General features: G+C 37.6%; 1 protein-coding gene across 1 annotated transcript in view; it reads left to right on the top strand.

The window, feature by feature from the left end:
- The window catches only part of apob (apolipoprotein B), a 57,526-nt gene that overhangs the window by 11,983 nt on the left and 23,472 nt on the right, over positions 1–22,071 (top strand). The window contains exons 7-22 of the mRNA XM_008118280.3: positions 114–238; positions 355–437; positions 1,588–1,810; positions 3,114–3,341; positions 5,149–5,266; positions 5,469–5,615; positions 6,046–6,257; positions 12,922–13,159; positions 13,549–13,725; positions 14,612–14,803; positions 15,836–16,003; positions 16,961–17,172; positions 18,483–18,665; positions 20,666–20,787; positions 21,323–21,533; positions 21,840–22,015. Coding sequence (XP_008116487.2) covers positions 114–238; positions 355–437; positions 1,588–1,810; positions 3,114–3,341; positions 5,149–5,266; positions 5,469–5,615; positions 6,046–6,257; positions 12,922–13,159; positions 13,549–13,725; positions 14,612–14,803; positions 15,836–16,003; positions 16,961–17,172; positions 18,483–18,665; positions 20,666–20,787; positions 21,323–21,533; positions 21,840–22,015 — 2,815 coding nt within the window. The remainder of the gene's footprint in view (positions 1–113; positions 239–354; positions 438–1,587; positions 1,811–3,113; positions 3,342–5,148; positions 5,267–5,468; positions 5,616–6,045; positions 6,258–12,921; positions 13,160–13,548; positions 13,726–14,611; positions 14,804–15,835; positions 16,004–16,960; positions 17,173–18,482; positions 18,666–20,665; positions 20,788–21,322; positions 21,534–21,839; positions 22,016–22,071) is intronic.

Raw genomic sequence — 22,071 nt, 5'->3', positions numbered from 1 at the left:
ATAAAAAAAAACAATTTAAATGCAAGAGAAATCAAAAGAAACAGATTGCGTCACCCTGTATGCTGTTTCACAACTTCTGACTGTAAAACTAACTCAACCACTATGTTTTACAGAATGCTCCATTATCCACCTTGATAAGCAGCAACCAGCATTGTCAGTATACAATTGATCCCAAGAAAAGGCATGTCTCTGGAGTAGTCTGTTCTGAGAAGCACTTGTTTTTGCCTTCCTCATACAAGTAGGTTGGATGCTGTTCTATCTCTATAATGTGGGTGACAACTATGGTTGTAATTAATGCTTCTTACGGAGACAGTGTAAAAATGATGCTCATTTGTTTCTTCTGATGTGAATTAGGAATCAATATGGCATGATGGCAACTGTCAAGCAGGTTTTGAGAATTGAAGACACCCCCAGAATCAACAACAGAGAAATGGAGGGTAAGGAACGAAGATTTTCTTAATTCATTTAATTTTCTTAATACATTTAAAAAGGGAATGTGGACATCTTAAATAAAAGGAAGGAAAACAGATAATTTCCCTTGTCTTTAGTGGAGGATATAATAATAATAATAAAACTTTATTTATACCCCGCCACCATCTCCCCGTGGGGACTCAGGGCGGCTCACAATGTTACAAAAGTAACAGCACAAATACATTAACAATATACACAGTTTAAAACACAAGATGATAAAACAGAAGTTAAAACAAAGGTTTATACAACAGTAATAATATCAAACAACCACCAATGCAATTCAGTCAACTTCAAAGGTGGTGGTGGTGGTGGGGGGGGGGGGGGGGCTATAGCAGCATTATAAGATAAAATAATTAGATTAAAATACCCCGATGAAAGGAACCTAATAACATTCAGAATAGAATTATATTAGGATATGAGCTGAAGATAAGACCTTTGATCCACTCTAAATTAAAAAGGAGGGAAAATGCAACTATCTAGGCTGGATTAAAGATCTAAATCTTAATTGATTTGATTATTAAATGTAAGGATGACAAGTGATTAGATTTATGTTGTTGTTTTTTGTTCCTCAGTATTTTTGGTGAGTATTTCATCTCCCTGGAAAAAGTACAAAACTATATTTACGCAGAGAAGTGCATTTTGCACAACACACTGAACATGGCCACTTGCTGAACAATTGTTTGAATTTTGGGACACAAAAATAGTTTGGTAAACAGTTCCCTGGGGCCTATAAGAGGTCAAAAATGTCAAAAACATAGCACAAATGCCCCTTGGGTTTGGAAGTACCCCTTCAAAAAACCCAGGGGTATATAGGATTGCTATGTCTCCGAATTCACAGTAGGAGATGTACTATTAGAATCCACTCCTTGGATCCATCATAAAGACAGATTTATTCAGTGACTCCTTTTATAAAACCAGTTTTTTAAATAAGGGGGAGGACAAGGTGGCATAGTGAGGAAACAGCAGTAGGCAGAGAGATAAAAAATATAGACTTGCTGAATTCACAGGCCTTCTATCCCTTGCAATCATAGCTTAATATTGTTCATCTTTCTATTCAGTTATATTTCAGAAGGCATGGTCAGGGATTAAATTCAAAAAAGTTATATTATCTTGCAGTCTATGGCCTGCAAAAAAGACAGCTGTCCTTGGAAGGTGTCAAGACCAAGTCCTCCAAGCATGGTGATGCTGTTCTGAAAGTCCTCCAGGAACTGCAGAGACTCTCAGTCACCCAGCAGAACCAGAAAAGAGCCAGCCTCTTCTACCGATTTGTAACTGGGCTGAGGGGCTTGCACAATGAAACCCTGGGTCCTCTGGTGCCAAAGCTGATGGAAACTTCCAGGTAATTTATTAATCAGGGTTGTGTAAATCCATGGCAAACAAACTGCACATGAGGTGTTCAGCTCTGTTAGATATAAGCCAGTACTTGATATGATGCAATAGAAAGGCAGATGTTACAAAGGTGGATTAGAGGGAACAGCAGGAGACAGAAAGCTTTTCCTTGGATAGATCATAGGCAGAAAAGACGGGGTTTTTTCATGTCAAAACAGTTTATTCACATAAGACCATCTAATACACTTGTTATCTTTTAGTCTACAAACTATCTATTAAGTACTAGATGTGCTCTCATCACCCAAACTGAAACATTATTTCATGGCGCAATGGGTTAAATGTTTTGTAGAAGGCTTTTATGGCTGGAATCACAGGGTTGATGCATGTTTTCTAGGATGTATGGCCATGTTCCAGAAGTATTCTCTCCTGACGTTTTGCCCACATTTATGGCAGGCATCCTCAGAAGTTGTGAGGTATCTATAGATGCCATAGATGTGGGCAAAATGTCAGAATACTTCTGGAACATGGACATACAGCCCGGAAAACACACAACAACCCAATGGTTGTGACTTGAAGGTTGGGTCGCTGGCCTGAAGGTTGCCGATTCGAATCTAACCCAGGGAGAGTGCGGATGGGCTCCCTCTGTCAGCTCTAGCTCCATGCAGGGACATGAGAGAAGCCTCCCACAAGGATGGTAAAAACATCAAACATCCGGGCATCCCCTGGGCAATGTCCTTGCAGATGGCCAATTCTCTCACACTAGAAGCGACTTTCAGTTTCTCAAGTCGCTCCTAACACACACACAAAAATGGTGCTGAAATCTAGGCCATATACCATGGTCAGGACTAATTTCAAACATTCAAATTGGGGAATTCTGAGAACAAATTTACACTATAGAATGAATACAGTTTGACATGAAATCCTGGGAGTTGTAGTTTTACAAGTTCTTGGCCTTTTCTGACAAATAGAATACTCAGGATTCTACCACATTGAACCATGGGAACATACAACTCAGGCACCTTCAAAATTGTTCCCATAAGAATTTGTTATCATTTTTTATCAATCAGTTCTTCTTATATTATTTTGAGGATTGCTGGATATGATCTCCAGATGTATAAACTTGTTTTGGAAATATTATTTTGGAATTTTTGCTGCTGTTCAGTTAGTTGACTACAAATAAGTTAATTTGAGTTTTAAAAACAGAAAGAAATATTCATCTTGAACATGTAAATTGGATTTTATATTGATAGTACAAGACATATCCCATCCCCTTCAAATCAGTAATCTTTTCTGTTTCTCTGTTTTCTCCTTAGCTCCATCACGATTCAGGCACTAAGTCAGTGTGGCACCCTAGAATGCTATGGAGCTCTCCTCCAAATACTGAGGACCAGCAATGTTGATCCGCTTATAGCAGATGCCATCACGTACAGCTTGGGGCTACTATCTTCTCCCTCTACCAGGATGATACAGGAACTCCTTAACATGGCCCAATATCAGCAAAGTCGAGCAACGTTTTATGCCTTAAGCCATGCAGTAAATAGGTATGCCACTTGGTGCATTTTTAATGGGAAAAGGAATTTCAGTATCAACACAAATAGTCTACAATAATAAATATCACAGAGTTAGGACTGGCCAGTATGCTATGCTATATAATTCATTTAATTTATGGATGAACAAGCTCTTTGAAGTTAGAACTCCTGAACTATAAAAGTTTCTCCACTGTGATGTCCAAGCTTTTGAATATGACTGTGATGCTATTGATAGTGCTGTGATTTTACATTTTTGTTTGATAAAAAGGGGGTGAGACTGGATGGTCCATGAGGTTCCAATTTTAAATTGAAAGCACAGAGAATAGAAAGCTGTTTTCTCAATCTGTCAAGGAAATTAGAAAAAGCCCAGAGATTTATGAGCAAAGGAGCTTGAAATAATTTCTGATAACACATTCTTTTGCTCTCTGCCCAGTATAAGCCCAATTATGAAAGGACAGATATATGGGTAAAATGTCTCCATTTCAAATATTCATGCCTAATATTATGTTAATTTCTTGTTACTTGGAAATTATTTCTCATATATATATATATATATATATATATATATATATATATATATATATATAGGGTTGTTCAAAATGATGTAATGCTGTTTTCATAGCCAATCATTGTATAACCTTGTATATTTACATAGCTTTTATGTAAATACACAAGGTTATACATTCTTGTTCATATTGCTGTACAGATGATCCCCATGTTGCAAACAAGATAGGTTCTGTAGGCTTGTTCCTAAGTAGAATTAGCATGGAAGTTGGAACAGGTACATTTTAAAACTTTAAAACATTTTAAAACATTTTAAAACTATGTATGTGTGTGTGATTGTGTGTGGTTTGGATAGCATAGGAAAGAATGAGCATCCCTGCAGTGTTTCTTTTGCTCTCTGTGCCCCTGTTCAGAAAATTTCTCCTCACTTTCTGTGAGAATTGGATTTTGAAAAATTTGACTTGTTGTGGAAACAAGGATTGATGATAAAGCTTCAGTGGAGACACCTTTTTTCCCCATGAAAACTTTCAGGGGTAAATTTTCCTTCTGAGGGGCAGATTTCTTTTACTTCTTGTTGTCTCACCCCGTTCTGAACTGTGAGTTGTTTGTAAGTTGAATTTTTGAAACTTGGGAACTGCCTGTACTTTAGAAGAAAAAAAATCTCAACCTTAGAAACTTTTTTCAAGGATTTTTAAATCTCCATTCTGCCGAATCCTAAAATTAAATGCTGATTAATTTGCCATATTTGGAAGCTTTATCGCAACACTATGGAGCTGCCATTGGTGCAGTGGGTTAAACCTTGTGCCAGCAGGATTGCTGACCAAAAGGTTGTTAGTTCGAATCCAGGGAGTTGGGTGAGCTCTTGTCTGTCAGCTCTAGCTCTCCATACAGAGACATAAGAGAAGCCTCACACAAGATGGCAAAACATCAAACATCTGGGCATCCCCTGGGCAACGCCCTTGCAGACGGCCAATTCTCTCACACCAGAAGCAACTTGCAGTTTCTCAAGTTGCTACTGACACAAAACAAACCCATAAGACTATGTTTAACTCCTTCTCCCACTAGCAAGAAGAATTAACATTTGACTGTGGAATTCTTGTATTGCCTAACTTTCAAAAATAATTCTTCCTAAGAGTTTATGGGGAAGTTCTTTTCTACCATATCTTGATTTTAAAAAATGATACGGTTCTTGTGGGTAAGGTAAAATAGCTTCAAAAAATGGCTTTACCACTTGAATCTACCACTTGTTCTTTCTTTTCTATGAGTGGCCCCTGACATTTTTGAAGACCTTTGATGCATTCTTCTTACTTTCCAGATTCTACAATGAAATAGGCCCCCTGAAAAAAGAAATAAATGATGTGGCAAATTTTATGATATCACTGATTGGCAATGAATGTTCCAATGAAGATGAACTCACCTACCTGACTTTGAAGGTAATTAAAAAAGAAAAAAAAGAACTACATTATTTCATGTTGGTTACATGTAGTCCTCAGAAAAAAAATGGTGCCATTAACTATGCTGGCTAGGGAACCCAGGGAATATATCTCCTCAAAATAACATTTCAAAACTTTAGTTACCTGCTAATATTTGTTGGTTGGAGAAAATTAATTTCTACCTTTTAAATGTAATCTACAGGCTATCGGCAATATGGGAAACGTACTGGATGAGAACAATGCCAATTTGAAAAATTCTGTAAAAACATGTATTAGAAGTAATGCTGCATCCCCTGAAGTCCAGAAAGCAGCTATTCAGGCACTGAGGAAAATGACTATAAACGATGAGGTAAATCTGAGTGTGTTATTATGATACTGTTGTGTTTATTGGTTTCCTCTTCCTTTATTGGGCTTTAGATTGGTAATTAAATACATTCCACTTCGTTTCTATGCACAAGTATGGTAAGTTATTATCAGCTGACTAATATTATTTATATTAAAAGTACTTCAATTATTTGTAATATATAAGTACTTGAATATATTTACACATTTCTGAATGAAGACCGCAACACAAAAAGTGACTTAATCACATTGGTGCTGTAGGTGAACCGCCTGCACATTTGATTTACAATAACTTTTGAATTCAAAGAATTTCACTTGTTATTTTTTAAAAAACTTCTACTTTGAGTGTGGTGACGCAAATATTTATTCAAATAGCATCAGGCATTCCTTGCTGGCTATTTTTGAACTGTAACATCCCATTCTTCTGACTCTTACAGGATCGAGGACTTCTTGTTAAAGTCTTCCAAGAAGCTTCTTCTCCAGTTGATAAACGGCTGGCAGCTTACCTGATGCTGATGAGAAATCCTTCCACCTCAGACATCTCCAAGGTCATTAAAACTCTTCAGAGGGACAAGAATGAACAAGTGAAAAGCTTCATTGCCTCTCACATTGCCAACATCCTAGATTCTGAAAATCCTTACATTGAACTGTAAGTAAGGCTCCTATAGAATCTAGTGATATACCCTCAGATATACTTGAAATTCAGCCAGTATATTAGTAAATATTTGAAAGTTTTTTAAAGCCAGTCCATAGAGTTATCTCCTAGTCCTTCTTTAGCTAGGGTGACATGCCTACCATCACTACATAAGGATGTAGGATAGAGACATAGGGTGCATCTACGGAGTAGAATCAATGCAATTTGATAGCACCTTAACTGCCATGGGTTAATGCCATAGAATCATGGGATTTGTAGTTTCACCATTACTCTCTGGCAAAGAAGACTTAACACTTTGAAGACTACAGCTCCTACAACTCCATAGCATTGAGCTATGGCTTTTAAAGTAGGGTCAAACTACAATAATTCTACAATATAGATGAACCCACAATACTCAATAATGTAAACAAAGGGATAGCAAAATCTCAACTGTTAACAACTATGAGCCCACATGAAGTTAGTGCGTAACTAACTTGGAGCAGTCTTACTTATAGGTGGCAAAGATACCCTCAATGAGACTAGGGACTTCATCACATAGATGAGGTCCAGTGTTGTGATTTGCCGGCCTCTGTGGTGAATCAAGGCAGCAGCGGGGCAATCCCAGCACTCGGGCATCACACAAGGAGAAGCTTCACCACATGGCTTAATCCTGCAATAGCCTCATTGTTGCTAATGGAACATGGGGAGGCTACTGTGTTGGTGGTGCAGCATCCTGCCACGCTGCCACCCCAGTTCACCCACGGAGCCCCACCGGAAGTCAGCCTACATCGTCTGATGAGTGGTATGAGGCTCCATGAGTAAACTGGGGCAGAAGTGTCCTGGGACGCTTATTTTTTCACATGTGAGGAGATGGACAGGCTCCATTCACACTGCCATATAATGCAGTTTTAAATATAATTAATTGTTTGGCAATGTGGCTCTCAGTGTCAAAATGTCTTTGTTTTGATAACAACATATATTTGATATATATGAATAAAAAAAATTCGGCCTAGGACAAAACAACAAAACTACACATCCCAGAAACACTAAACTTGGCAACACAACCCCTCATCCATGCCTCTACGTTCATGCAACAAAAAGAAAAGAAAAATAAAGTCCTAATTAGAGGGAGAGGAATAATTGTTTTTTGCTGCCAGTTACAAGGCTAAGCTCTGCCCACTTGGTCTCCTAGCAACCTACTCAGGCACAGTTAGGCCTCAGGCCTCTTCCACACTGCCTATAAGATACAGATTATCTGATTTTAACTGGATTATATGGCAGTGTAGACTCAAGACCCTTCCACACAGCTATATTACCCATTTATAATCTTATATTATCTGCTTTGAACTGGATTATCTTGAGTCCACATTGCCAGATAATTCACTTCAGTGTGCATTTTATACAGCTGTGTAGAAGGGGACTCATATAATCCAGTTCTAAGCAGATAATATAAGATTATAAATATACAGTAGAGTCTCACTTATCCAACATAAACAGGCCGGCAGAACGTTGGATAAGTGAATATGTTGGATAATAAGAAGGGATTCAGGAAAAGCCGATTAAACATCAAATTAGGTAATGATTATACAAATTAAGCACCAAACATCATGTTATACAACAAATTTGACAGAAAAAGTAGTTCAATGCTCAATAATGCTATGTTGTAATTACTGTATTTACAAATTTACCACCAAAATTTCACAATGAATTTAAAACATCGACTACAAAAACATTGACTACTAAAAGGCAGACTGCGTTGGATAATCCAGAACACTGGATAAGCGAATGTTGGATAAGTGAGATTCTACTGTAATATGAAATAATTACTGTGGTAATCCAGTCCAACCCAATTCTGCCATGGAGGACACAATCCAAGCACACCCAACAGATGGCCACCCAGCCTCTCAATAATAATAATAATAATAATAATAATAATAATAATAATAATAATAATAATAATAATAATGGAAAGTTCCTTGACAAAATTGAAGGAAAAGCTGATAAAGAGAAGACCTGGCTCTGGCTCACGAATGGGACCCTGAAGAAGGAGACAGAAGGCCTGATCCTTGCAGCCCAGGAGCAAGCCATCAGAACAAATGCAATCAAGGCCAAGATCGAAAAATCAGCTGATGACCCAAAGTGCAGACTGTGCAAGGAAACCGATGAAACCATTGATCATATCCTCAGCTGCTGTAAGAAAATTGCACAGACAGACTACAAACAGAGGCACAACTATGTGGCCCAAATGATTCATTGGAACCTATGCCTCAAGTATCACCTCCCTGCAGTTAAGAACTGGTGGGATCACAAACCTGCAAAGGTTGTGGAAAATGAACACGCAAAGATACTGTGGGACTTCCGAATTCAGACTGACAAAGTTCTGGAACACAACACACCAGACATCACAGTTGTGGAAAAGAACAAGGTTTGGATCATTGATGTTGCCATCCCAGGTGACAGTCGCATTGAAGAAAAACAACAGGAAAAACTCAGCCGCTATCAGGACCTCAAGATTGAACTCCAAAGACTCTGGCAGAAACCAGTGCAGGTGGTCCCGGTGGTGATGGGCACACTGGGTGCTGTGCCAAAAGATCTCAGCCGGCATTTGGAAACAATAGACATTGACAAAATTACGATCTGCCAACTGCAAAAGGCCACCTTACTGGGATCTGCACGCATCATCCGAAAATACATCACACAGTCCTAGACACTTGGGAAGTGTTCGACTTGTGATTTTGTGAAACGAAATCCAGCATATCTATCTTGTTTGCTGTGTCATACAACGTCGTTGTGTCAATAATAATAATGATAATAATAATAATAATAATAATAATAATAATAATAATAATAATAATAACATACAATCATAGGGTTAGGAGACACCCCTAAGGATCATCCAGTTCAACTTCCTTCTACCATGCAGGACGACACAAACCAAGCACTCCTGACAGATGGCCATCCAAGATCTGCACAGTAATAATACAAATCGAATCATACAATCAGACAGTTAGGAGAGACCCCTAAAGGCCATCCAGTCCAACCCAACTCTGCCATTGGACGATACAATCCAAGCACTCCCAACAGATGGCCAGCCAGCCTCTCAATAATAATAAGAATAAGAATAAGAATATCATACAATCCTAAGGTTAGCAGATACCCCTAAGGATCATCCAGTTCAACTTCCTTAACATGCAGGAGGACACAATCCAACCACTCCTGACAGATGGCCATCCAATATCTGCACCATAATAATACACATCGAATCATAGCATCAGACAGTTAGGAGACACCCCTAAAGGCCATCCAATCCAACCCAATTCTGCCATGCAGGACACAATCCAATCACTCCCAACAGATGGCCACCCAGCCTCTCAATACTACTACTACTACTACTAATAATAATAATAATAATAATAATAATAATAATAATAACAATATCATCATATAATCCTAAGGTTTGGAGTGACCCCTAAGGATCATCCAGATCAACTTCCTTCTACCATGTAGGAGGACACAATCCAAGCACTCCTGACAGATGGCCATCCAGCCTCTACATAATAATGATGATGATGATGAAGAAGAAGATGATGATGATGATGATGATGATGATGATGATGATGATAGAAGCATAAAATCCAAGAATTTGGAGAGACCCCTAAGAGCCATCCAGCCCAACCCTTTCTTCTATGCAGCAGGACACAATCCAAGCATTCACAACACATGGACAACGTTTAAATACTATACAATACTACACAAGGACATAGACCCCCTCTACCCTCACCACTTTCACAGTACACAAACAACCAAATGTATACTAAACATAAAGACAACCATACAACAGACATTCAGTACCACCACTACCTCAACAATTTCTCACCAACACCACCAGACAACGCCACAGCAACGCGTGGCTGGGCACAGCTAGTATATTATATATATACACACACTAGCTGTGCCCGGCCATGCTGTGGCAAAGTATGGTGGTATGGGAAATAAAGTATTGAGGAATTGGTGGTAGTTAAGGTAAAGGGTAAACATTTTCCCCTGACTCTGGGGGTTGGTGCTCATTTCCATTTCTAAGCCGAAGAGCCGGCGTTGTCCGTAGACTCCTCCAAGGTCATGTGGGATGACTGCATGGAGCAGCGTTACCTTCCCACCGGAGCAGTACCTATTGATGCACTCACATTTGTATGTTTTGAACTTCTGGGTTGGCAGAAGCTGGGGCTAACAGTGGGGGCTCTCTCCGCTCCCCCAATTCAAACCTGTGGCCTTTTGGTCCATAAGTTCAGCAGCTCAGTGCTTTAACACGCTGCGCCATCAGGGGATATTATTTCCTAAAGGTTGTGAATATACAATATTTCTGATTGTTGTTTTTTTTTTGTCTGTTGGAGGCAAGTATGAATGCTGCAATTAGGAAAAATGATTAGGATGTAATGGCCTTGCAGCTTTAAAGCCTGGCTGTTTCCTCCCTGAGTGAATATTTTGTTGGGAGGTGTTAGCTGGCCCTGATTGTTTCCTGTCTGGAATTCCCTTGTTTTCAGAGTGGTGTTGTTTGTGATATTTTAAGTGCTTCTACTGTCTGTGGCCCTGAGAAAACAGAGGATTTGCCAGACTTTGATGATGGGAATACGTTGTTAGGAGGTGTTGGCTGGCCCTGATTGTTTCCTGTGTGGAATTCCCCTGTTTTCAGAGTGTTGTTCTTTATTTAGTGTTCTGATTTTAGAAATTGTATTGTTATGTTTTATTATACCACATTAATTTTTATATATTCTGATTTTAGTGTTTTTGAATACTTGAAGCCAGATTGTATTCATTTTCACAGTTGACCGCAACATAATAATAATAATAATAATAATAATAATAATAATAATAATAATAGTAATAATAATAATAATAATAGTAATGATAGTAATAATAATGATTTTGTTAATACACAGTGCTTCACTCCCTTCTCAGCTTCCTTTCTGGAAGAATCCTTTCTTGGGAGGTGTTAGCTGGCCCTGATTGTTTCCTTTGTGGAATTCCCAATTTCCCTGCTTTCAGACTGTTAGTCTTTATGTACTGTCCTGGTTTTAGAGATTATATTGTTCTGCATTATTCTATCCCAGTAATTATTTCATATTAAAGTAGAATCTCACTTATCCAACATTTGCTTATACAATGTTCTGGATTATCCAACGCAGTCTGCCTTTTCATAATAAATGTTTTTGTAGTCAGTGTTTTAAATTCATTGTGATATTTTAGTGGTAAATTTGTAAATACAGTACAGTAGAGTCTCACTTATCCAACATAAACGGGCCGGCAGAATGTTGGATAAGCAAATATGTTGGATAATAAGGAGGCATTAAGGAAAAGCCTATTAAACATCAAATTAGGTTATGATTTTACAAATGAAGCACCAAAACATCATGTTATTCAACAAATTTGGCAGAAAAAGTAGTTCAATATGCAGTAATGCTATGTAGTAATTACTGTATTTATGATTTTAGCACCAAAATATCACGATATATTGAAAACATTGACTCCAAAAATGCGTTGGATAATCCAGAATGTTGGATAAGCGAGTGTTGGATAAGTGAGACTCTACTGTAATTACTACATAGCATTACTGCGCATGGAACTACTTTTTCTGTCAAATTTGTTGTATAATATGATGTTTTGGTGCTTAATTTGTATAACGATTACCTAATTTGATGTTTAATCGGCTTTTCCTGAATCCCTCCTTATTATCCAACATATTCACTTATCCTGCCGGTCTGTTTATGCTGGATAAGTGAGACTCTGCTGTATATTGATAATCTTATATTATCTGCTTAGAACTGGATTATATGAGTCCCCTTCTTCACAGCTGTATAAAATGCACACTGAAGTGGATTATATGGTAGTGTGGAGTCAAGATAATCCAGTGCAAAGCATATAATATAAGATTATAAATGGGTTATATAGCTGTGTGGAAGGGCCTTGAGTCTACACTGCCATATAATCCAGTGCAAATTACATAATCTGTGGAAGAGGCCTAAATCTGCCTGTCCCCTAACTGAACCCTGGCTGTCTCTTGGCTGAATTGGTTGCTAGGAGACCAAGTGGGCAGAGATTAGCCCTCTAAACTGGCAGCAATTGGATAAAAACAATTATTGCTCTCCCTCTAATTAGGACTTTATTTTTCTTTTCTTTTTGTTGTATCAACCTCGAGGCGTGGATGATGGGTTGTGTTGTCAAATTTTGAGGTTGGGGGGCCTGTAGTTTTGTTGTTTTGTCTGGTGCCCTGATTCCATCACTCTTTTATATATATAGATAGCTTCCATCCTCTTGGTAGGATATGTGTACACCAAGAAGGGGGCTTTGCTACTTTTATAGCCTAGCCCCAACCCATTTCACTGTTTGGTAAGTTTTTTTCAAACAAGAAGTGACCTAGAAATTGATGCCTGGTTCTTTAGTAGACCATAAACTATTAAAAGTTGGCAATATTCCTTTATGCATTTAGGGGCAAACTTGATTTTTTTAAGGTGTAGTAAGGTGTGACCCTTTGTATCTTTTGGAAGGACCAATTTGATCCTAAATCCCATGAGAGTTGTCCACCCCAGTTATAGACAGATCTTTTATGCAAAAAATCTATCTTAAATGTTTTCACAAGAAAATTTTTGATAACAAATTTGTCATTATGTTTCCACATTATTAGTATTCGGAATAAAGTTCAAGAGGCCATCAACAGAGACCAGCTTCCAACAGCTAGACACTTCCAAAAATTTTCACGAAACTACCAAATATTCAAGAGCCTGTCAATACCATGGGAAAATCCTGTCATGGGACAATTGGAAGGAAATCTGATTTTTGAGCCAGAAAGCTATGTACCTAGGGAGTCTATGCTAAAAACAACGCTAGAGGTTGTTGGAATGAGAGCAATGGATCTGTTTGAGGTATAAAATCTCCTTTCCCATTTTTGCAATCTGTTTGTCTTTTTACTGGTCTGTGATGTCTCTCTGTGTTATGCAATATGAAGGTCCTTTTTTAACCCTTGAACTCATAGAAAAATTAAAATATGAAATAAAAACAACACAAAATTCCCTCGAGGCACCTAGAGATTAATAAATAGGACATTTTGCATCAAATATGTCAATAACCAAATTAGCAAAAGTCAAAAATATACTCTGCAGAATGGGTATTCTCAAAAGTGAAACCTTTAGCTCTGAAAATGAAAGGGTGTTTGCCATTTCTAGCCTGTTGTGTATAATTGCTTTCTTTACTTAATATGAGATTCTGAAGTTACTCCCCGCTCACCTCTTCTTCTCTCTCCTATCCATATTAGATTGGTTTGGATGGGAAAAATTTTGAACCTACATTAGATGCCATGTTCGGACCAAAAGGGTTCTTCCCCGATAGTGCTACCAAAGCTTTGTACTGGATCGATGGCAAAGTGCCTGACCAAGTTTCCCAAGTACTCTTTGACTATTTTGGATATACCAAGGATGGAAAGCAAGATCAGGTATGCTGCCATTTTCTAGATGATACTATACTCCTAATTTTTCAAAACCAATATGAGAATGTCCAAACAGGTTCAGGCTCTGCATATTGAATAAGTTATTTTTAAATTGTAATGTCAAGCATTCGTACTAGCTAGCTACCAAAAATCTATTAGAGGAGGTTTTGAGTGGATATGCTTAGACTTGATACTTCTGAAAGCTGATTTTATCACATTTCCAAACTACTTTTGAATGCTTCCCATAACCAAGAAGACCAACAATACGAGGAAACAGAAGGGTCCTTAACAGTAGTTAAGAGACTAAATGCTAAATTAAATGAATTTTCAGAAATATAACCAATTCTTGCAATCTAACCATATGATTTTTTCCTCTTGTGTTTGTCATTGTGTTATATTTATTTCATGCATTTAATTTCAATTCGTATTTCTACACCACCCTCAGTTCATTTACAAATGTCCTCAGATGTGCCCTCTGGTGTTTTACTGACATTTGTATATTGAACATAAAAATAAACAAAGGTGGAAACATGTACATCTTGATAGCTTAGATTCCTTAACCCAGATAATTTCTACAGTCCTCTTTGGCAACAACACCATTTAAAGGTATTTGGACAATATTTGTCATAAAGTTATTAAAAAACATACATAGTGATGAATTTTGCAGTATAAACCATTGCTCCAGGCTCAGGGCTGTATTTTTCTGATCAACTGGTGGCATATACATATAATTTTATCAATTTGCAAAAAGTCTTTCTTTGAGTAAATAAGTGAAACCAAAATTCCTGTGCATATATACATGGGGTTACGAGATAACCGTGCCTTGTATGAACTCAGGGGTTTTGGTGTGATGGTATATTATTTCTAATTTTGCCTTTGTTGACATTCTCAGGATGTTATGAAAGGAGTCATGCTTAATTTTGAAAAACTGATCAAGGAAATTGTCAACAAAGATTCACCTGAAGCCAAAGCCTACCTCCGAATCCTTGGGGAAGAGCTGGGCTATTTGAAACTTAGTGACATTAAATTAGTGGGAAATCTGATTATGAGAAGCCTTAGAACTCTGGAGACTGGGCTTGAGAAGGTAAGCTTTCTTCTTCTTCCTCTTCTTCTTCTTCTCCATTCCTCCTCCTCCTCTTCCTCTTTTCATATATATCCTGCCTTTCCCCCCAATTATTCTTGCCCCCTTAATTTATAAATTTGTCAACAAGCTCAAAGCTCAGATTGGCATTTTCGTGATAAATCTTTTTATATTAAGCAAGTCATCTCACTGCCTAATGTCTTCTGCATTCAAAGATGTCTTCTTTTAAAAAAAGTATTTACTTTGATTTCATTCCTATAACAAGAAAATATAGAAATATAGAAATATGTTATGAATTTTCTATATATAAATATAGAAATATTTTAATGAATTTTATAAGGTAAAATTTTATAAGGTAGAATGGCAATGAAGGGAAGGCAGAGTTATAGATGTAATTCAGTCATGAAACTCACTGGGTAACCTAAGAGCAGTACTTTCTCTTGCTGACCTATCTCACAAGTCGTCGTGATAATAAAAAGAACAAAATGCATTGCTTTGAGCTCCTTGAAGGAGAGAGGGAGAGAAAGAGTTTTAAAAAATGCTTACCAGACAACAGAACAGATGTAACATTAAATGTAATATTACTGCCCATTAGAGGGGTTTTTTTAACAAAGGAGAGTCAACATCATTGTTTTCAATCAATCTAATTATTATCACAATTTTCTTGAGCAAGATGTAGCATTTACTCAAAACTCCCTTTTAGAAATCATTTTAGGAAATACTGCCATTTTTGTATTTTAATTGATATCCTAAGATCAAATAAAAGATAGAAAACATTGGTTTTTTACGTATCATTGCAATAATCTGGTTTTTTAAAAATTAGCAACGTTGAATAAAACAGATGAATTGCATTCTTAGAAAAGAACAACACATTTTATATTAAAATAATATTTCTAAGCACACTGCAAAGTATCTACTAGCAAAAATATCAGGGAGTGCAGAAATGCTACAAAAGGATATTCTCCATTTCTGGAGGAAGGCAGAGAGTGCTTGGTACATTTGTTTCAATTTCACTTTCTTCCTGGTTGCCTCCAGATCACCCAAGCAGTGTCAAAGGGGACTGAGAATGATCTCTTCGCTCACTATATTTTCATGGACAATGAATTTGAGTTGCCAACTGGGGCAGGATTGCAGCTACAGTTTGCGCTGTCTGGAGTAGCTACACCAGGGATGAAGGCTGGAGTGAAAATTTCACAGAGGAATGTGAGTCTTTGATGCCTCCAATCTGAGTGTAAATATTATTAAATATCCACATACAAAAGCGATGGAATGCAATTCTTCACAAGGTTTCTTCTCCAAGAAAACAACAATTAATTTTGGCAATGTTCTTCCCTTATATGAAACTCTTTGAAAACCACACTATTTTTGAATGCTGTTTACAACTCAGGATTTATTCTGAGTAAAATTCCTATGTAATTGTTTCGCACAGCAAAGAGAAATTGCTCTGCATGAAATAGCTATTTTCTACAATAAAAACAATATTTCTATACAGAAACAATATGTACTCCACTAAACAACTGCATGCATATTGACTACAAAATAAACCTTGAACTGAGAAGCATTGCATCAGTTCAGGATTCTTCTCATCAGGATTTCTTGCTACTCAAAAAATATTTTTGACCAGTTTTTAAATATTTTATAATATTTTGAATCTATTCAAGACAGAGATAGGAATTATGAGAAGGAATAGAGGAAGAGTCATTCAAAAGGCTGGATGTTGGGATTTCAGACACCTGTTTCTCCCCAAAACATTTTAGGGACTTCTATAGATTTTCATGAAAGACATTTTTTAATTTTTTTTTTGTGAATCCTGGAATTGGTTTGTGGCCAGCCTCTGTGGCTTGTGTAATCACCACCCAGGCCTTGAACGAGTTCATGGGTTTACAGTCTAATGATCCACACAGTGAAGCCACTTTCTTCTATGCCTGTTCGAAACTGACCTAAGTGTATAGATGTGTTCTTGGTTAGGAACATCCTGTGTCCCTCCACATGTTGTTGAACCACAGTTCCCATCAATCTTTAAAGACTGACTCTGATGGCTAGGGCTGATGGGAGCTGCAATCCAGTGGCACCTGTGGATTGTATTCTAACCCTTTAACCAATCTCAATAAATTCATGGAATTAAATAAGTAAGTGTTGTATTTTATCTCTGTTCAATAGATGAAAGCAGAACTGATTGCTAAACCTTCAATGGCAGTTGAGTTTGTAACACATCTAGGAGTGAACATCCCAGAGTTTGCTAGAAGTGGTGTGCAGATGAACACCAACATGTACCACGAGTCTGGAATTGAAGCCCATGTTGGGGTGAGAGCTGGCCAGCTGAAATTAACTATTCCTGCACCAAAATCTCCAACCAAGCTCTTCAGCCTCAGGTATTTTTTTAAGAAGATGAGAGTTGTAAGCATACATAGCCTATATTTTTGTTTGTTTCTGACATATAACAAATAGCATTATTACAGAGACATTTGGCAATAATTTCTTGAGTTGTGGTGGTTCTTTTTTAGTCAACAGAAATGGCTTCTGGCTATAACCATGATTTGCTGATTTATACCTAGACCCTCTTAATTCCTATGCAGTTATTCCCAAGATGTAATTTGCTGAACGAAACAACTAAATTTTGTGGTTTATCAATTGCATTCTAGGAAATAGTAAGGCTACTTTGCAGACTGCAGTTTTGGAGGTTTTGATTTCTATTTTTCTTACAGCTGGTAATTTTGCAAAAACCTAGGATGAAATTTATAGAACTTTTGTTAGGGAAATAAAAATTGAAACAAACTATAGCATTATGTGCAATGCTATAGATTTCTTTTTAGAGCAAGTCTGGTATATTTCTGTTTGTAGTTTAAATGCATTTGAAGGGCACTAAGTTGGGAAGGCTGTGTCACACCTCAGGTTAGCTTCACCTTGCTAAATATACCAGGCTGTACGCAGGTTGTGGTCTTTTATAGTTTATTAGGAAATAGGAAATAGATAGTTCTTAAAAGCAAAAGTAAAGTTCCAAAAGATTGTTGCAAAAGGCTATAAAGAATAATCCAAGAAAACATTAGGCATAAAACAAGGTTCCATCGATGCATGACAAAGTCCCATGAACTTGAATACACAAAACTACAAGATAATCTGGGAAAGCAAGAGATTGCTTTTTGACTCCAAACGGGACATTGCTTTTGACAAAGGTTTCTCTCTCAGCACACCCTTTTAATATTCTTGGCATAGCATGAACGCATTCCTTTGGCCTCTGACCTCTCTGTTGTTTGCTATTCTGACATTCCTGCGAACCCAGAATTCCAAACGGCCAGCTTGATCTAGAGATGCCTTTTCGTCAAGGCCAGACAGCTCGTTAGCAGTAGCCTTTGTCTGCATGCTATCTAACTGGGAGCTGTCTTCCCTTTGCACCTGGCTAGCTTCAGTAACATCTCCAGTATCATCAACACCATTCCCTGCCAAAGGAATGCCTCCCTGCTCCTCATCTCTCACAGGAGGGACACTCTGAACCTGAATCCCATAACTCTCATCAGAGTCATCTTGAATCTGAATCCCATCATCTTGAACATCTGGAACCTCAATCCCACAATCTCCATCAGAGTCACTCTGAGACCCCAGCTGAGTCACAACAGGTTGCTCTTGTGAAATAAGCAATAAACTAAAATGCATTTTTTCTTGTTATCACCACCTTTCTCCCCAGCAATGTCTTGCACTTGGTCACCCCAACCCGGATTGAAGTGATTCCCCCTCTGATTGAGAATAGAGAATCCCAGACATCTTGCACCCGTTTCTTTGCTGGCCTTAACATGTGTGTCAGAGTAGAATACTCCAATGCAAGTTCCACAGAAGCAGCTCCTTATTATCCCCTCACCGGAGAAACCAGGTGAGTTTGCCCATGGGGCTTTTTCTGCAAAAGTAGCCTACATTTTGTATTAGGGTTTTTTCCATTTCCTCAAACTAACAACAATCTGTACTGCACAAATGATAGTTTCCATTACTGTGTAAAGTATGTAAATGTTCACATCAGTTCTTGTTTTCATTCACTTATTACAATGCATAACAAACTTATTCTAGTTTCATAGTTATCTTTAACATTTCACTTCCAGTGGAAAGAAAAAGAATGAAAAACATCTATCACTTTCATCTTCCCATGCTTTAACTTTTAAAATAAAAATAAAATAATAAAAATAAAATAAAATAAAAACTTTGAGTGACAACACATGGCAATTTCTGACAAATTCTTATAAAAAATGAACTGCTAATAAAATTCACACTCACTACTATTCTCTAAGACTGTGATGATGACACACATATTTTGAAATTTCTCTTTATCACAAAAAATTCTAGAAGCATAATTTTTTAAAGAAAAAGTGGAAACTGGGATACTTAGGAGGCTGATTTTTCTTATTTGTATCGAATTTACAGTACATATGATGACAAATATTTTAGACATGTGAGGATAGAGATTTTTCACATGTAAACACAGCATGATTGGGGGAAAGACTGATTTGTCTATCTCTAGAAAAGGCACAAGGGTTTATTTGTTGCTTGAGAGACACCACATCAATTGAAGACACAGGTGTGCAGTCTGGGGGTGCTCCTGAACTCATTGCTGACCCTGGAACCCCAGGTGTTAGTGGTGGCCAGGAGCGCCTTTGCACAATTTAAACTTCTGCTACAGCTGCACCCGTACCTTGAGATCCCAGATCTGGCCATGGTAGTCCACACCTTAGTCACATCCCACTTGTACTACTGCAACACTCTCTATGTGGGGCTGCCTTTGAAGATAGTTCAGAAGCTTCAACTGGTTCAGAGATTGTCAGCCAGATTACTAACAGGAGCTCCATACAGGGAGAGATCCACTCCCATCCTACGGCACCTCCACTGGCTGCCGGTCTGCTTCTGGGCTAAATACAAAGTGCTGGTCATTACCTTTAAAACCCTAAATGGCTCGATTCCAGGCTACTTGACCAATCACATCTCCTCTTACAAACTGCGGTCAGCGGAGGAGGCCCTGCTCTCGGTCCCACCCTATCTCAAGTACGGCTGGTGGGAATGAGAGAGAAGGCCTTCTCCGTGGCCACTCTCCACCTCTGGAACTCCCTTTCTAAAGAAATAAGGCTGCCCCCCTCCCTCCTCGCCTTCAAAAAACAACTAAAGGCCTACTTCTGCTCATTAGCATATGGAGAGGAGGATTAATTAATGAGAGACCACTTCCAGATCCCAATTAAGAGCTATGTTGTATCTGGGTTCTGTTAGTCTATGTCAGCTCATTTACCACTGTAGGCCACAAAATCCAACCCATACAACTCTGCTGAACTTCAGTTGGCTTTTGTAAATTACTATGAATGTTTATTTAGATTTTATGTCACTATATAATTCTTTTCTGATTCTGTCTGACTGTATTGGTTTAAGTTATTGATGTTATACTCGATTCACTGATATTAGATCTAATTTGATGTTAGGCTTTTAATGCAGTATTCATATGTGGGGTCTTGTTGGGATTTTATGCCAATATTTATCTGTTTTTTGCCGTTGTTTGTTGGAATCTGCCCTGAGTCCCTTTGGAGAGATAGGGTGGAATAGAAATACAGTGTTGTTATTATTATTGTTTATTATTATTATTATTATTATTATTAAGTCAGATATCATTCTACACACTGATCCCACCTAATCAACAATAGTACCATTTCAGTTTTGACCATCTCTTTAATTTAAGGCCATTGTCAAAAGCTTTTCTCCAAAAGGCTTTCACAAATGAATACTCAACCGTAAATCAAAGCTACTAGTTTAGTCTGATAGTTGATTAGTAAAAAGTAGTTTATAAGTAGTTTATAATTAAACTGCATATTTAGTGATGCCTTTCCATGTTGCTGTCATCAGATATGAAGTGGAAATCCAGCCAACAGGAGAAGTAAAGGAATATACTGCAAGCGCTAATTATGAACTAAAGAGAGAGGAAGAGGACTTGGTAGATACCATGAAATTCATTGCTCAGGCTGAAGGTAAGGTACAGCACTATTATTTTCAGCAAAAATCTGCCAAGTTAAGATTTGCATAAAAATATATACCTGGTTTTCCCCAAAAACCAGTTCCAGTTCTTAGTTGCAACATCCTTGAAGAATCAGGCTATAAATCCCTGGAAAATTCAGCTCTTTTGATAAAATGAATACATATTAATCAAGGGGTGTAAAAAAACTTTATGAATTTGATGGCATAGCCATAAGTCAATAATGGAGAAAGAGATACAACTTTGGTCTGGCAACAATGTTATTTACTGATGTCCATGCATGTGGTCATCCAGAAATAGGTTGAAATGTGAGGTTTTTTTTAAAAGCAAACATCTAAAAAATAGTCAGTTACTTTGCTACATTTCCTTTAGTTCTTTGAGTAAATGACAAACTAGACCGATGCTTTCTAGATATATTCATATGTTTGGGTGTAGTACTGTAGTTGTAGCCCATCGTGTATAGCTTATACTATATTAACTGATGTACACCAAAGCTGCCTGAAAGCCATTCCTTTCCACTATATTTTCAGGTATAAAGAAAAGTGAAGCCACATTGACCTTGAGATACAACCGAGGCAAACATATATTTACCAGTGATCTCCAAATTCCCAGTTTTGACATTGATTTTGGTACCAACCTCAGAATTACTGATTCTTCCAGTGAGCAAAGGAAAGCATATGCCTTCATCTTAGACATCAACAACAAGAAAATTCCTGAAGTTACTCTCACAGGACGTATAGGGTAATGCCACAATCTTTTCTTAATTTTTGAAGATATCACTGTCAAAACTCTTCCACCCATTTCACATTTGGTGGAATACCCTGCAGTTTACAGACAAATGCAGTTATTTTCAATGGTGCTCAGCTTGAGTAATATAAACAAACTTTAATTGTCAGGTAACAACAATTTACTGATTAACTATGGCCACTCTGGCAGATAAGAGCTTAAAACAAAATTTTTGTTACCTTTTAACCTATTAATTATATGGAAAGTAAAGCCCTAATGTAGTAAGAAAGAATAACATTTATGTTCTTTTTTGCTTTCTAGATATCAGGCTGGGAGAGAGTCATCAATTGAAGCTTCAATCTCAATTCCTCGCTTGCAGACTCAGGCTAAAACAGATGTATCATTGCTGCGACAGTCTACTGGAATAATCTTCCAAATTGACTCTTCAGCCACAGCTCATGGCTCCTCAATTTCAGAGAGAATTGTTTTGAGATACGGTAAATTCCCTTTTCAACAAATAAACCATCACCACAGCATCCAAAGTGATGAAACA

Source organism: Anolis carolinensis, chromosome 1 (assembly GCF_035594765.1).
Source record: "Anolis carolinensis isolate JA03-04 chromosome 1, rAnoCar3.1.pri, whole genome shotgun sequence".
NCBI classification, from domain to species: Eukaryota; Metazoa; Chordata; class Lepidosauria; order Squamata; family Dactyloidae; genus Anolis; species Anolis carolinensis.
The sequence above is the reverse complement of the archived record's forward strand: the minus strand, read 5'-3'. Positions and strand labels throughout refer to the sequence as shown.